We start from the raw sequence: 16,288 nt of genomic DNA on the forward strand, positions 1-16,288 counted from the left end.
AACCCACTTTCACTCTTACAAACAAATCAATCCTATCATGGTCAAATTACCAAATGGCCATCATGTTTGAGCCACCCATTCAGGCATTGTATTTCTTTATGATTCTATAACTTTGTCTGATGTCCTTTACATACCTTCATTCACCTTTAATCTCATTTCCATATCAAAACTTGTCTCTTCTATTCACTGCAAACTGATTTTTTCTTCCACATCATGTATTTTACAGGATATGAGCACTTAAGCGAGGATTGGTATAGTTGAAGTGAGAAATGGACTCTATCAACTCACACCAGATCATATAACAGCATGTGCAATACACTCCACCATTGTTCACCCCAAATGTAACATAACACCCATAGATCTCTGGCATTTTAGCATAGGCCACTCATCTTTTGAACGGTTACAACTTATGCAATCTTGTTATCCTTTCTTGCGAAATAACAAAAATTTTGTGTGTAATACATGTCATTATGCAAAGCATAAAAGACTTCCTTTTCCTTCTAGCAATTCACATGCATCTAACTGTTTTGATATTCTGCATATAGACATATGGGGGCCATGTTCGAAACCTTCTATGCATAGCCATCGTTATTTTCTCACAATTGTAGATGATCATTCTCGTTTTACATGGATTCATATCATGCACACAAAAGCTGAAACTCGTAAAATCATCATAGATTTCATTGCATACATTGAAAATCAATTTAATAACAAGGTAAAGATTATAAGAACTGATAATGGGTCTGAATTTTTAATGCATGATTTTTATGCTCTAAAAGGAATAATACATCAAACAACTTGTGTTGAAACTCCTGAGCAAAATGGCATTGTTGAGCGTAAACATCAACACCTCCTAAATGTTACACCTGCTCTTTTATTTCAAGCTAACCTTCCTCACAGCTTTTGGTGCTTTGCCTTACTGCACGTTGCATATCTGATTAACTGCATTCCTACCCATTTCTTGCATAATTTGTCGCCTTATGAAAAACTTCATGGCAACCCATGTGACATTGCCAATCTTCGTGTCTTTGGATGCTTATGTTACATTAGCACACTCAAAGCCCACAGACAAAAACTTGATCCTAGGTCTCATCCATGTATCTTTCTCGGCTTCAAACCGCATACCAAGGGTTACCTTGTTTATGATCCTAGGTCCCAATACACTCTCACAACATTACCGTTTCACAAAATATGGTCTTCTACGAGGATCACTTTCCATCCATTCACGAAGCACACACACAAAGCACAACTACCACTTCACCTTCTCCAGAGTCATTCATACACGACAATGCATTTTTTGAGTTACCAACTACACCTATACCTGTTGCATCACCAACACCACCCGCTAATCCAACTGAAACTGATCCATCTAATCACCTAAGGCGTTCAACAAGAAATAGACATCCACCCACATATCTTCAAGACTATCATCCAGCTCTCACTTCAAAAACTGCTACCAACTCGACGAGTGTTCGGTATCCTCTTAACTACGCTTTATCTTACTCTTGTCTTTCTTCTTCATATCGTCATTTCATCATGTCCATTTCATCCTCTACTGAAACCACTTCATATGCTAAGGCTTCTCGACATGATTGTTGGATTAAGGCGATGCAAGCCGAATTACATGCCCTCCAAATGAACAACACTTGGACTCTTACTACTCTACCACCTCATAAAGTTGCTATTGGGTGTCGCTGGATATACAAAATTAAATACAATGCTGATGGGACTATCGAACGATATAAAGCACGCTTAGTTGCGAAGGGATATACACAAATGGATGGCTTAGATTTCCTAGATACCTTCTCACCCGTGGCCAAGTTCACTATAGTTCGATTATTGCTAGCTCTAGCAGTGCTTAATAATTCCCATTTGAGGCAACTGAATGTGAATAATGCTTTTCATCACGGTGAGCTCAACGAGGAGGTATATATGCAACTTCCTCCAGGTCTCTTAGTCGATAAGCCTCACCAAGTTTGTCGCCTTCAACGATATTTGTATGGACTCAAACAAGCCAACAGATAGTGGTTTACTCGTCTCTCCTCTTTCCTTCTTTCTCATGGCTTCCACCAATCATCAGCTGATCATTCTCTCTTCCTCTACTTCAGTGGTAATGTTACCACAGCCCTTCTTGTTTACGTTGATGATATCATTTTAACAGGAAATAGTATTGATGTTATACACCATATAACTACTCTCCTCGATCAAACCTTCAAGATAAAGGATCTTGGCATTTTAAAGTTCTTTCTTAGTCTCGAAGTTGCTCGTTCTTCTCGTGGCATTCACTTGTGTCAATGCAAATATACACTTGATACCCTTGCTGATTCTGGTATGCTTGGTTCCTGTCCCATCTCAACTCCTATGGATTATTCTACCCGGCTGCATGCAATGATGGGTGACCCGCTATCTAACTCATCTTCATCTTCTTATCGTCGTTTAGTTGGGCGACTCATTTACTTAACAAATACACGCCTCGATATAGCATATGTCGTTCAACAGTTGAGCCAGTATATGGCTAATCCTACTACTGCTCATTCTCAAGCTGCTTCTCGTGTTTTACGCTACCTCAAGGGAACTCTAGGTTCTGGTCTCTTCTTCTCTACTACCGGCAGTCCCCAGCTCAAAGCCTTCAGTGATGCCAACTGGGCAGGGTGCCGTGACTCTCGACGATCCATCACAGGTTTCTCCATCTACCTTGGTCACTCCCTTATTTTTTGGCGATCGAAGAAACAACCTACTGTATCTCGTAGCTCCTCTGAAGCTGAATATAAAGCCTCAGTGTCCACTACATGTGAGGTTCAATGGCTCACCTACCTTCTTCAAGACCTTCGTATCTTGTTTATACAGCCAGCCACCCTTTATTGTGATAACCAATCCGCAATCCAGATAGCTTCTAATCAGGTGTTCCATGAACGCACCAAGCATATTGACATAGATTGTCATATAGTTCGAGAGAAAGTAACCAGTGGACTTATCAAGCTCCTTCCTATCTCATCTTCTATGCAACTCGCCGACATTTTTACCAAAGCTCTATCTCCATCTATTTTTCAGGGCCTTTGTTCCAAGCTGGGACTAATGAACATCCACTCCCAGCTTGCGGGTGGCTCTTAGCTAGCTTTGTCAATTGTTGAGCTATAGTTTTTCTGTTGTAATCAATTTTCTATTATAACTACCTAACTGCTTCAGCTTTTTTGTTTTTCTTCTCCTTCACTATTGTATATATATTGTACTCATTACACCAATAAAGCCAAGCTGTTATTTGGTCATTTAATTGTTTTGACATTTTTCTTTCTTTCTATGGAAGCATTCCTTTTTGTTATTGGTTGCAATTCACTTAGGAAGCAATAATCTAACTCACAAGATACCCCCATCAATAGGCTTGTTACCTAATCTTAGCTCACTCCATCTGCATGAGAATAAGCTCTATGGAGATATTCCTCCCTCCTTGCAAAATTGCCACTCTTTGTTGGTCTTTAATATTTGCAATAACCACTTATCAGGAAACATACCAGATTGGTTATCGCGCGGTGCAAAGACTCTCCAATTAAGGTCTAATAATTTTAGCGGTAAAATTCCACCACAAATGTCAAATGGCTTCCCTCATTATTTTGGATATTGCAGACAACACAATCTCAGGACATATACTTAGCTGCCTTGGTAATATCAGATCCTTAGTTTTCAACAATAATTCGCACCACAAGCTTTTTTTTTTCTTTCCTTCGTTTGATGATCATTACTTCAGCCAAGATGATACTCTTGAGCTGGTTACAAAAGGTCAAGTATTAGAATATGATAAAAAAATTGCACTTTATGATAGGGAAATAGGCCAACACAATAACAAACTCTATAACAGAGTAATAGACAACGAAAATAAATTCCCCCAAACTTGCAAGAACCTGTGAGAAGCACCAAAAGTATAGAGCGCAAAATAGACATTAAAGAAAACATAGATACAATTTGTTTAACATGGAAAACCCCTTAGTGCAAGGGTAAAAACCACGGGTCGTCCAGACCAAAGAAATAACTTCACTATAATCAATAAAGATACAAGAGAACCTCTAGCAAGTGCACTAAAACATGCTACAAATAGTCAAATCAAAACAGACCCTCAATTGGTACAATAGAGACAAGAAGATGAAACCTCAAAATATAGATCAGAAAATGCGAAACATTTATCTCTCAAGATCATCACTGGTAGCAGTAGTCACACGGTCATCATCATGATCCTTTTCTTTTTGCTTACCCTTCTTGTCTTTACTCTCATTCTTCCATAGAAAACAATTCCTCTGGATATGTCCTATTCTGTGACAATAATAGCACTCAACATTTTTGTATCGAGACCTAGACTTGCTCTTGCTCTTGTCTCTATCACCCTTCATATGTGCCTTCATCGTTCAAGCAAGTAAAAAAACAACCCCTTAACCAAGAGCTCTGATACCACTCTGATGGAGAAAATAGGCCAACACAATAACAAACTCTATAACAGAGTGGAAATAAATTCCTCCAAACTTACAAGAATCTATGAGGAGCACCAATAAAGTATAGAGCGCAAAATAGAAATTAAAGAGAACAAAAACATAATTTGTTTAATGTGGAAAACCCCTCAATGTAAGGGTAAAAACCACAGGCCGTTCAGACCAAAGAAATAACTTCACTATAATCAATAAAGATACAAGAGAGCCTCCAACAAGTGCACTAAAACGTGCTACAAATAGCCAAATCAAAACAAGCCATCAATTGGTACAATAGAGACAAGAAGATGATCCCAAAATATAGAGCAGAGTATGCGAAACACTTATCTCTCTCTCCGGATATCATTTCTACGATCCATTTGAAGTATCACATGTGTAGAATCTGTTGTCCAAAAATCATCCTGATCCAACAGTGAACGAATCCACAGTTGCAATCTAAAAAATGTTCTTTGGTGGGTATGCGAAAATCACAATGATTTTCCCACCCCTTTCTCTCTCAATGATTTGTAATTGTTTTTCCCTCTCAAATGAGTCATGTTTACCTAGATTGGCAAGTGTACCAATTTGCTCAAGTAGTAATTAAAACGGTAAGTCCGAGAATCATGTCCACAGGAAATTTGTTATACTTAGATGCCACATATTCAGTTTGTAATCAATTTCAATTGCAGTGAAATAAAGTGAAAGAACTCATTCATGTTTCAAATTCCTAAATTAATTTTTTTAAAACTTAACAACGCATGACAAGACAAACGCAGAGTTGTGTAATAGAACAAATACCAAGATGAATATGTCGGGGAGTGTTTTCTACTAAACTTTCTCTTGACGTAACTAAATAAGTTTTTCTCTATTTAATATTGCTCTAATGTTCTTGCACCATTAAATTACTCTAACCGTAATTCCTCACATGAAAGAGCCTAGTCCTCCTAGTTTTGTTCTTGATTCCTCAACAAACTCATTCTAAGCGAGCTATATTACGTAAAAGGTACAATATTAACTATATTACTACACATTATTCCTAGCAATGTAGGCTTCTAGTTGCTCTACCAAGTTCTAAGGACTAAAAGTATTTTCCAATACTCAAAACCTAACAAAACATATAAATGGGTGATCAAGCCACAAATATGAAAAAAAAAACACAGATAGAAGCAGAGAACACTAGCAATAATATTAAATAGACAGTTAGAGTTTTTACATCAAGAGTGCTCAGTGGAAAAACTCCCCAACAATGAAGTGTTTAGCCCTCTATTAGCAAAGAGGGCTTAATACAAGGGTGAAAATGATGTAGGAATGAAATGGTAAAGTAAAGATGTGAAGAAAATGTCTTCTCTTCAGCCTTGGTGCCTTGTTCCTTCCTTTTCATGCTGCTTGACGCTTCATTTCCCCTCCTCTCTCAGTTTTTAAAAACTTTTGGGCTTCTCAGCTTACGAAGGTGCGCTCAGTGAACATGTCTCACTGAGCGAGAGTTAGTGGCTGGGCACTAAGCGCGAGAAGAGACAAAATCCTCACTGGGCGGGCTGGTTGTGTGCTAAGCTTGCTGCTCTCTAACTCAACATTCTCTAGGGTTTCGTACTTGCTTAGCGAGCTGACTCCCTCACTAAGTGGATGAGCCTCACCTAGCCAATCTGGCTCGCTGAGCGAGCCCTTCAGCAGTATTACCAAATCCTTTCTTCTTTAGCCTAAAAAATCCAAATAAGTTCAACATTAGTCATCAAAATGGAGTTTCCACTGTATAAATTTACACAAGAATAAATTATTTACAAATCTCACAAAAGATTTTTGTGGGCCTCCACTTACCAAAACTTGCTTTCAAGATGATAAGCCTAAAGACACAAAGCCAACAAATGAAGAAGGGGATAAATTTGAATTTTTTTTTCATGGTTTTACATTGGAATAGAATTTGGATTTGTCATGGGCTTTATGGGAGTTTGTTGTGCCATTTTCTTAAATAGAAGATGGAGGCATGCTTACTTCAACTTTCTTTATAACTTGAGAGACCGACTTTATGCCATGGTCGTCATCAATATGAATCGCTTTTGTTGAGGTTGAACAAGTCACATGACAATTACTAGTTAGTAAAACCTTTCTGTTGAAATTTCATTTTCAACATCCCCATTTTTCATAATCATCAATCATTATAACAGTTAAATAATTTAAATAGTAGTAGTTAAATAACGAGAAAATATATGATGCACTAAAGTTGACTTTTTGATAATAACGAAGTTGCTTCTTTGGTTTAAACTGTCCATGATTTTTATCTTTGTTTTCATGCATTTTTCATTTTTGTGTCTCTCATGAGCTTTGGTTTATAATTTTATTTATAATATTTTTTAATTTATGATACATGATGAATATGAATCTAAAACTGATAACATAGGTTGTGGTGTATAAAAGAAAAATATAATATTGTATTGATGGAGTAAAAACTAAGAGTGATTTGAGCAGCAAGTCTTTCTTTTATCAAAGTAAACAGATAGATTATCAAAAGTTTAAAACAATAAAAAAAATAAACTAACCTCTATTGAGGCTTTAGAAAATTATACATATTTTTTTAAAAAAATCTTCACAAACCTCTCATGAGATATAAGAAAATTATATATGTTTTTTTTTAAAAAATTCTAAAAATACCTAGATTTAATGTTATTATTGCTGATTTGAAGTTAGTACACGTGATTTTGTGCGTTGGATCATTGATGGCTTTATTGGATAATTTCGTTTGGTGTCTGATACCCATAATTATTCATTTGGCTTATGAGTTTACTAGAACAAGGTTAGTTCAATGGTTTTGTTGCTTATGGTGATAATCATTTGATTGGTGTGTTTATTTGACTGATAAGTTAAATGATATTTCAATTTGATTGAGATTTTTACAACCTATTTTTCTAATCAAAATTGTCTCATGAAGTTCTGACAATGACATTTATGGAATATGATTTGTTATTGTTAGATATTTGAATAATAGGGAGAATTTGTATAAGTTTTAAAAATTGATGATATATATATAAAATCTTAAAAAAATTGTGTAAATTTTAAAAATAATGAAAATACCTATATAATTTCCTAAAACTGAGAGAATTTTGTATAATTTACTCTAAAAAAATGTATATATTTTTTCCCCTTCTATTCTTGTGTCTTGATATTTGAATTTGTTTTGGCTCCTATAAATTGAAACGGTGGGTGTCCGCGACAGCACTATGAACATTTGAACCCAATCCCAACCCAGCACTGCAGAGCGTGAAGCCAAAATGGGACACCAATACCATCAAGCAACAGATGGACTTTTAAACCTTTTCACAAAGGCCAATCACGATCTCTCAATGGTTCACCATCGCCTCGAAAAGGAGTTTCAGCAGGTTTACCCTGACAACGTAAGCATAACATAACACCCCATCACTGTTTTCACCATTTTCTGTGCACTTTCATCCATGTTTCTTCGATTTCTTAGTAAAACCAATCATGGGAACCTCCAAGTTCGTACCTTTATGCTTAGAACTGAATTGGGTTCTGCAGGCTAACCCTATGAAGCTGGTTTCTAGAATCAAGAAGATTCAGGAAGATATCACAATCTTGAAGGGACAGTGCCATGAGCTTCTGGCTGCTAAGCAGGTACTTTATTGTTAATTGTTAATCACGCTGCAGTGTTATGTGTTCTGGTGGGTTCTATGGATTTGAATTGCTGCAAGGTGTATTTGATTAATAGTGATACCCAAGGTTTTAAATCGCTGTCGTGGTTGCGGTTTCGTTTCGTTCCTTGATGTTGCGGGACATTGTGGACAGATGTGGTCGCGATTACAGTTGTGGTGACTCCAAAAACCTTGATGTGTGACGGAAATCGTGGTTGCAGGCTGTTTTTTTAAAACCATACTTGTTGTACCAATGTGTGCTTTATAAAGATATGAATAAGACCTGTGTTTTGAAGTTAATGTTGGTTGCTCACTTGTGCAGGATTTGATTGATAAGGCTCAGAGAATTCTGGTGGAGAACAGAAATTTGGTGCAGCGTATGCAGCCATCCTTGGGCATCTCCCGCACTGGTGAAGATGATGCTGCATTCACTAACTTCAAACAGGTAATTGTGAGAGTGTGTGTATTTTTTTAAATTGATTTTTTAAGTTAGTCCTTCAACCAATGTGTTTAAATAAATGAAGTAATGAAAATGTGTGTGTGAGTGAGTGAGTTAGTGTATATGTTTTTTAATTGGTTTTTTTTAAGTTAGCCCATCAATGTCTTTAAGCAGATGAAGTAATGAAAATGTGAGTGAGAGTGTGTTTCATTTTCTTTTTAATTTTTTTAAAGTTAGTTCTTCAGTGTCCTTAAACAATTAATGAGATTTCCTATAGTTGGATTTGTGTTTTTCTCATGAATTACTGAGAAGTGCATAATGGTTCATGTAGCCTCACAAGAGGAGTTTTAGTTGTTCAAAGGATTAAGTATCTGTGCTAGGTTTTGATTTCATAGGAGAATAAAAAAGTTAAAATTAAAAATTCAAAGTGTAGTATCTTCCATTTTGAAGGTATCAAAGTGGAGCACATGATGGTAATTTATGCATGTATTTTTTTTTTCTATTCTCAATGGTTGCCTATTTTCCAAGTGGTGTTCTAGTGTTTACACCATTTGCCAGCAAGCAACCAACATAAATCAAATTACATGCTTTACTTACAAATTTTACCCAAGCAAAGGTGTCCTTGGGTAGCTTTCATGTTGCTTTTCCCATATAACCAAGGGTCTTCTTGGTCAAGTTGGTAGAATGTGGGAACATAGAAAATGAAGGCAAAACCATTTCAACTAAAGTTATGACTTGAAGTGGAAAAGAATACATTCTCATTCTGTTTCCATCTTCTTGCATTTCTTTTATATCAATTCTGGTGTAAAGTGATTTTTGTCCCAAATTTTGTATCTCAACACTTTTTACCCAGTCAGTTAAGTAGAAACTAAGTGTAGTTGCACAGATTTTTACAAAATTGTAACTGATTGTGCAGGTAATTGAAGAATGGACAGCACAAGTAAGATCCAAAACAGGTAAGGAGTTTTGAGGATTTATTATTTTGACAATTTCCCGCATATTAAATTTGACAACCTTATTTAATTGATATGTGTGCCATTATTCATGGATTAGCAAAATCTACTAAACGCCAATGCCATGGTTGGAATAAGTATGTATTTTATGCAAGAGTTTTGACCATTGAGACTTGAGAGACACAATATATTGGGGTTTGGATCAATTCCACTATCTTAGAGGTGGGGATTTGTTATGCATGACTCCAATTGATGGTTTCTTTATATCTTTTATCATAGTCTTCACCTTTTTGCTTCACGAATTTAAATATTCCAGTAGCACTAAATTATTTCTTCCTTTTGAGTCCACTAAGAGACCCCTCAATTTACTGATATTCCTTTTCTGGTCTATACTATGAAGTCATGCAGCTACTGGTGTATTTATACATCTGAGTGGTCCTGCTTTATTGTCTAAAGTTCCTATTTGTACAATCTGTGCTACTTACATTTCATAGTTGATACGTTAAGACAGTTATTACTGTTGTCATCTCACTTCTACTCACTCATTTTGATACACCTGTTTTAATGCCTTCCACAATGATGCACCTCCCATTAATTTCCCTTGAATGGCTGTTGCATTTATATCAATAAGTCCCCGATCATAGAAAACCACCTTGTCCTCAAGTTTGATGGTAGGAGTTAGGAAAATCCAGCAGTAAGGAAACACTGAATATTGGATGAACCAAGTCTCCTTAAATTTCCATAGTGATTGCTGCTTGTACAAGCACAGTTCAATAGAGCCAACTCACCCACCTTGTACCTTCATCTCCTTTTGCCATAAGCCCTTTTCCCCATTTGAGACTATTTTGTCTTTGATTGCTTCTGTAATTCTACCCTTGCAACTTGTAAGTAAGTTGGATTCTGCCTCTGCCATTGATGATGTGCCTAGCCAGACGATGGTTGTGGTTGGATGTCATATAATGCCTTATTAGGTGTCTGTCAATGAAGGGATGGTTTGTTTCAAAATTTTGTCCACACCGAGTACCAGGAAGGGAAGGAGTGAAGGACTATCTAAGAATTTACTACTATCAAATCTGATTTATCATAATGTGTGATCTTAGACAATTACCATGCATGACACTGCAAGAATTCAGGAGTAGATAATATGATCTTAGATAATTACAATTTGTACACTGCTAGAATTCTGGAAAAAAAATGAATTCCTCAGTGAATGTGTGTTGAATGCAGGGAATGAAACACATGATTCTGATTCTGGAGATATCAACAAACTACTGTTCTCAGCTATAGTTCAAAGTAATTGATCTGCTATCCCAAGGATAGTAGATGTTGCAATTTATGCCAAGCTCCCTGGGTTTCTCAAATGATTCATATCGTAGACTTGTGATGTAGTGTATGCTTCTATTTGGTTATTCTTCTTTTAAGATGTAGTTGTTCCAGGTTCACTAACTGGTGTGCTTCTGTGTGGAATGGCTTGTAGAAAACAAATTTGGTTTTACTTAAGATGTAAAGAAATGGAATTGTGTTCACAGAAACAAATGATAGTATTAAAAATTAACTCATTAACCATAGAGGTCCTTGCTAACGTGGTGCTTGCACAACCTGATAAAGAGATAAGCACATGTATGCATATGCAGAACATCCATAGCCTGTGTAACAACGTGGAGGTTAATGCAGGAAAACTGAATCATGTGACATTAAGCGACAAAAAAACCTTCAAAACTATATATCAGTGCCAATTGATTTGGTACATGTTTGGATTGAAGTTTTCAAACTAAACCAAAGTTTGAATGAACTTTATTTTGTGAACTGAGTTTTGGAAAAACAGCCCTATTTTCATTTCAAATTGAGTTTTAAAACAAAATTGAGACAAAACTTAGTTTACATTAACTGGAAATTAAATAAGAGACTTCTTCAATTTTGCTTTTTGAACATGGATTAGGATCTCCTTACTGAAAACCAAACATAGCTTTAGTATTTGCCTTCTACACATTTACATTTTGAAAGGAAGTATACGGTATTAAAAGTTTCAACACTGCTTCATGGCGCATTTTTTAAGTAAAGACACAATTACATGTAAACTTAATGTCGTTGTTGTTTTAACACAACCAACTGAACTGTATTAAGTAATTTGTTGTTATAGATGCTGCTGCATATGTCTTCACTTCAATTGGTCATTATCGTGGTAAAGGTATACGAGGTACTACTTTAGTGTCTCAACTCAAAAGCTTTGTGTGCTTGCTACTTTGAAGTGGGAGGTTCTTTTAACCACTTTGCACGAAAGCCTGTTCCTTGACAATCAGAACAGCACCTTGATCCCTGAATAAAAACAAACTAGAGTAATTCCTATGCTCTTCACAGACAACTGGTAGAAAAAAAAAATCAAAATAGTGGAGTGTGGACTCATGCAAGAGAGAGAAAAGTGCAAAGCAATAAAATATTCTAAAAAAAGAGACGTGCCAACACGTGGCAAGCAAATTGGAGGCCGGATGGTTTTCATGAATCTATTGATTAGTGGCACAATAAGTATCTTCTAAACTGATGCTGAGGATGGAATAAATCCTCATTCTAGTCCTTAAAAGATTGTAAATATCAGTTAATATAGTTCCTAACCTTACAATTCTTACTTTAGTCCTTTCCTATATCCTGGACTTAGTTCTCTTGTACTTTGATTTTCTCTATTGTTTTGCCCGAAAAAGGATTAGAGTAATTTATTCATTTACCAAAATCAAGGACTAAAATGAAGATTTTATAAGGTTAGAAATCAAACTAGCTGATCATTATAATTTTAACGGTTAAAATTGTGGTTTACTCAAATAAACAGTGAAGTTATTAGGTTGGGTAACAACATTTGTGGATTAAGGTTAGTCTTTTTCATCATAAAAAGTACCTTTCCTCTGCAAACAACACAGCTAGTGTTTCTGGATGGAACTTCACAAAGCACATTGTCACCAATAATGAAGAAACCAGTGCCTCCACACCATTTACATTCAGTATGCCCTTTAGAGTTGCAAGATGTACACGCAATTGGCATTGGTTGCTGCAAGCATGATGAATATTGTAGAAATCAATTATCTTAATGGGGGTATATCAAAATGTAATTAAATTACTCAAAATCTGTGTGCTTTGCTTCTTCAATGAACATATCTATAATATATGGTTTGATTTATTTGTTGTATGTAGATTTTACTTGGTGATAAATGAAAACAAACATTTTATAATCCAATGTATCTATCTTTTTCACTTAAATGATTATGTGCCCGTTTGACCATCCACCACAATGAACTTTTCATACTATGATACACATTCTAATATAAAATTTATGGATGAGATAAATTTGAACAAACATCTAAATTATATTTAGCAATTCAAAATAAATTCTACTAAAATTTAAAACATACGGATACTACATGGACTCTGTTGAAGATGTAAATCATATCACAAAAGTTATCCCCAATACTTTCTCTGACACACTATATCATAGATAAAAGTATTAGTATTGAAATATGTTAATCTGTTCTATTTACCTTATTTCTTTAGTTGCACTCTGTCCCCAGTAAAAATGTAAAATGATTATCAAATAATACCTTTTTTCTGGTCAAATTCAAAGACATACCTGATGCAACCTATAGAGTACAGACATGTTCTTGGTAGAAAATAAAACAACCAAGGACATCACTATGATATGATCGCTGAAAATTAGAGTCAGTACCAACACATTAAACAAAGGAAACTCACAGAATAACTCAACATAACAGTCAACACATGTGGTAGTGATAAAAGGAACTTAACAATATAAGCTATTAAACTGAATTAGAATGAGTATTGGTGTATGAGCATATTTTTTTATCCGTAGGAATCAAATATAAGTATTAGAGTATTAAGTATTAGGGTATATCAGGATATCAATTCCTCTAAAAAGGGAGAATACTAAGTACATAAAATGTAAAATAGTATTTCATCAGCACTTAACAAAGTGTAAAAACTTGTTCACATTTTCTTTTTGGTTCAATGAAACTTGTTAAATTGAATGAGAAAAAAAGGACCTGAGAGATTGACCAGGCCAGTTCCATGCGCTTAACAAAATCAGAGGAAGAGTCCACCATAGAAGCCTTGACCCGGATGCAAGAAATCCTATTGCATGGCCTTGCATTATTAGGCACAGTAACTGTGACACCAATGGGTGATGACATGAACCTTACACTGTGCATTGCGTTTAATATGTGCACAAACCCTTTACCACAAGACTTCTTTTTCTTCTTCTTGACAGAGATAGAGAGCAGTAGTACAAGGAATGTTTCATGTTTCTTCACTTGAATAATGAAATACCGGGTAGTGGTTTTTGGTTTCATGTGGCGCAAAAGGCGACTTAAAATCCATTGGTTTCTTAGGGGTGAGACAAACATATATATTTTTTTTATAACTAAAAGTTAAGATGAGTTGGATTTTGGAGACTTATCAAAGTCATGAGCCTCAAGACTTAAAAGAATATTTATAGATTTACTTACAGATTACTCACTAATAACATTTTCACATCAACAAAAGTCTCTTTTTTTTTTTTCAAATATAATCAAATTTTACTTATCTATGCCTTATTTAATGAAACTCTCCAAAATACTCTTTATTTGATATCAAATTTCAATGAACGATAGTCTAAAAAAAATATTTGATTGTTAATTAAAAATAATATAATTTAATAAAATTAACTAATGTTTTTAGTAAATATAAAATATTTTTTTCCTTATAATCGTCACCAGAGGAATTACTAATGTTTTGAGTTTGGACCCATTCAAAGATATCATTCATGAAGAAATATAAATATGCCATATTGTTTCTTGTGGAAAAGAACTCAATGTCTTTTCGCAATTCCAGAAGGTATAATGAAAAGCAAAGACGTAACAAGGATGGCATCTAAAATTATGTTTAATATAATATTTTAAACTTTTAGTGCAGCTAAATAAATGGGTTTAATTTTCTTAACTGTAATTATAAAGATTTTTATATTTTCAATTAATCAATCACATTAAAATACAATACAGTAATTAATTAGTCACATTAAATATGACTTTTAAAATACAATAATTAATATGAAAATTATCAATCTTATGCCAATGAAAATTTATAATATTGGACGATTCAAAGATATTCTTTGATCAGAAATTACTCAAATATTAAGGAGTGTTTTTTTTCGCGAGCTTTTTTTTTTAATTTTGAGAATATTTTTTTAAGAATATCACATGGTAATGTTATTTTTTGGGTATTTATATAAAAACGTGTGATATATTCGAAAAAAATTATAGGTCTTTTTAATTGATGTTCTTAGGACATTAGTTAAAGAATTAAAGGAAGAAAATATTTTACGCAATTTTGGATCATAGAAAAATATAAAAAAAAAAGTTATTGGCAATATAATTTTGTACATTTCAATAAAAATTATCTTTTAAGTTTCTTAATTAATACCCTAAGGGTATCAGATAGTATTATCTCATTTTATTACCTCATAATGAATATGAGAATAAATTTTCCCAATCTCATTCCCAAAAATAAATAAATAATCCGTGAAACAAAGATTTATTTAAGAAACCGATTTCTTCTAATAGATTTTTTTCATAGATACAAACCTAAAGATTAAATCCTTAACTACTTGTTTAAGAAATAAAATAATTTATCAATTATATCATGCCATATTGGCACATGACAATCTATAATTTGATAACAGTGAAAAAAAAATCCAAACTTCCAGTGTGTTTTAATTAAATTCTAAACACATGAAATCAGCTCAAATGGGGTGTTGGAAGTAAAAGCCCACAGCTCTTCTATAGGTCGTTTATGGTAAGAAAAAGGTCTTTCTATTTTATTTGGACCGGAGGTAGCTTGGAAAAAAAAAGAATTTCAACTTTTTGGGATCCCTACACTAAACACATGATGAGGATTAACCTTGGTTTCTATGTTTAGGCTTGTGTGTTTGATGTGTTAGTGGTCAACTTATCTCTTATGTTTGTTTAAGTTTTTCTTACAAGTTTTTTAATTAATGAGTTTCTATGTTATGTTAGCCATATTTTGGGATGTCTCTGTATGTACCTTTATAATTTTTTTGAAATGATGCCCAAAAGGGGAGAAGTATGATGTTTTGCAACAAGTTATAAAAAGGACCTAAAAATGTCCTTGGCTTCCAAATGATATGTTGGGTTCAAGAAAGGTAGAAATATTTTTTAGGAGTAATAATATATAAACATTCCGTTATTTTAAACATCTATAATAATTTTTTTTATCATATCTATATTTTATACCTTCTTTTTAGGTGTTGTATAGGAGTTTGGGAGTGTTCATTAAACTTTTTTTTTTTTTAATTTTTGGGTCCCTATCTTATTTGTGTAGAATATATATCGACTTTGTATGATCTTAGCTGAAAAAAATTTAATTATAGTAATTATCTTGGAGTAAACAATATTTCTATTTTTTGAAATTATAAGTTTATGTTACTATTAAAATACTCACTTTGGCTTTTTACTTTTATAAAATGTCATTTTTTTCATAGAAACGGTAAAAAATAAAAAGCACAAATTCGAGACCACTTTTCCGGCCAATGTCTTTTACCTAACAACTCTTCCAATATATTGCTTCTTGAACGCAGGCATTCCTCTTATCACAACAACATTCAACTATTGTTTCTCAATTTAATTAAATCTGAAACATGTTTAATCACTTGGGTAAATAATTGTCTAGTAAATTAATATATACCATATTGACGTTAGAATATACGCAACAGTTGGAATACCTTATTTTTAATTGAGAGTTAAATGTTAT

The 16,288-nt window shown here is 34.1% G+C and overlaps 1 protein-coding gene across 2 annotated transcripts; it reads right to left on the reverse strand.

Annotated features, from left to right (window-relative positions):
* Nucleotides 1-11,399: 11,399 nt before the first annotated feature.
* Nucleotides 11,400-13,883, reverse strand: LOC100804286 (uncharacterized). 2 transcript variants are annotated; one of them, XM_014769318.3, is made up of 4 exons: nt 13,528-13,883; nt 13,098-13,173; nt 12,372-12,521; nt 11,400-11,800 (listed from the first exon to the last, which is right to left on the reverse strand). In XM_014769318.3, exons 1-4 carry the CDS (start codon nt 13,632-13,634, stop codon nt 11,723-11,725), a joined length of 411 nt encoding a protein of 136 aa, XP_014624804.1. In that variant the 5' UTR covers nt 13,635-13,883; the 3' UTR covers nt 11,400-11,722. The 2 variants fall into 2 exon arrangements, with proteins under 2 accessions (XP_014624804.1, NP_001241276.1); NM_001254347.2 differs by lacking the exon at nt 13,098-13,173 and having other exon boundaries at nt 11,540-11,800; nt 13,528-13,735.
* Nucleotides 13,884-16,288: the final 2,405 nt, after the last annotated feature.

The sequence above is a fragment of the Glycine max genome, chromosome 17 (assembly GCF_000004515.6).
Source record: "Glycine max cultivar Williams 82 chromosome 17, Glycine_max_v4.0, whole genome shotgun sequence".
NCBI lineage: Eukaryota > Viridiplantae > Streptophyta > Magnoliopsida > Fabales > Fabaceae > Glycine > Glycine max.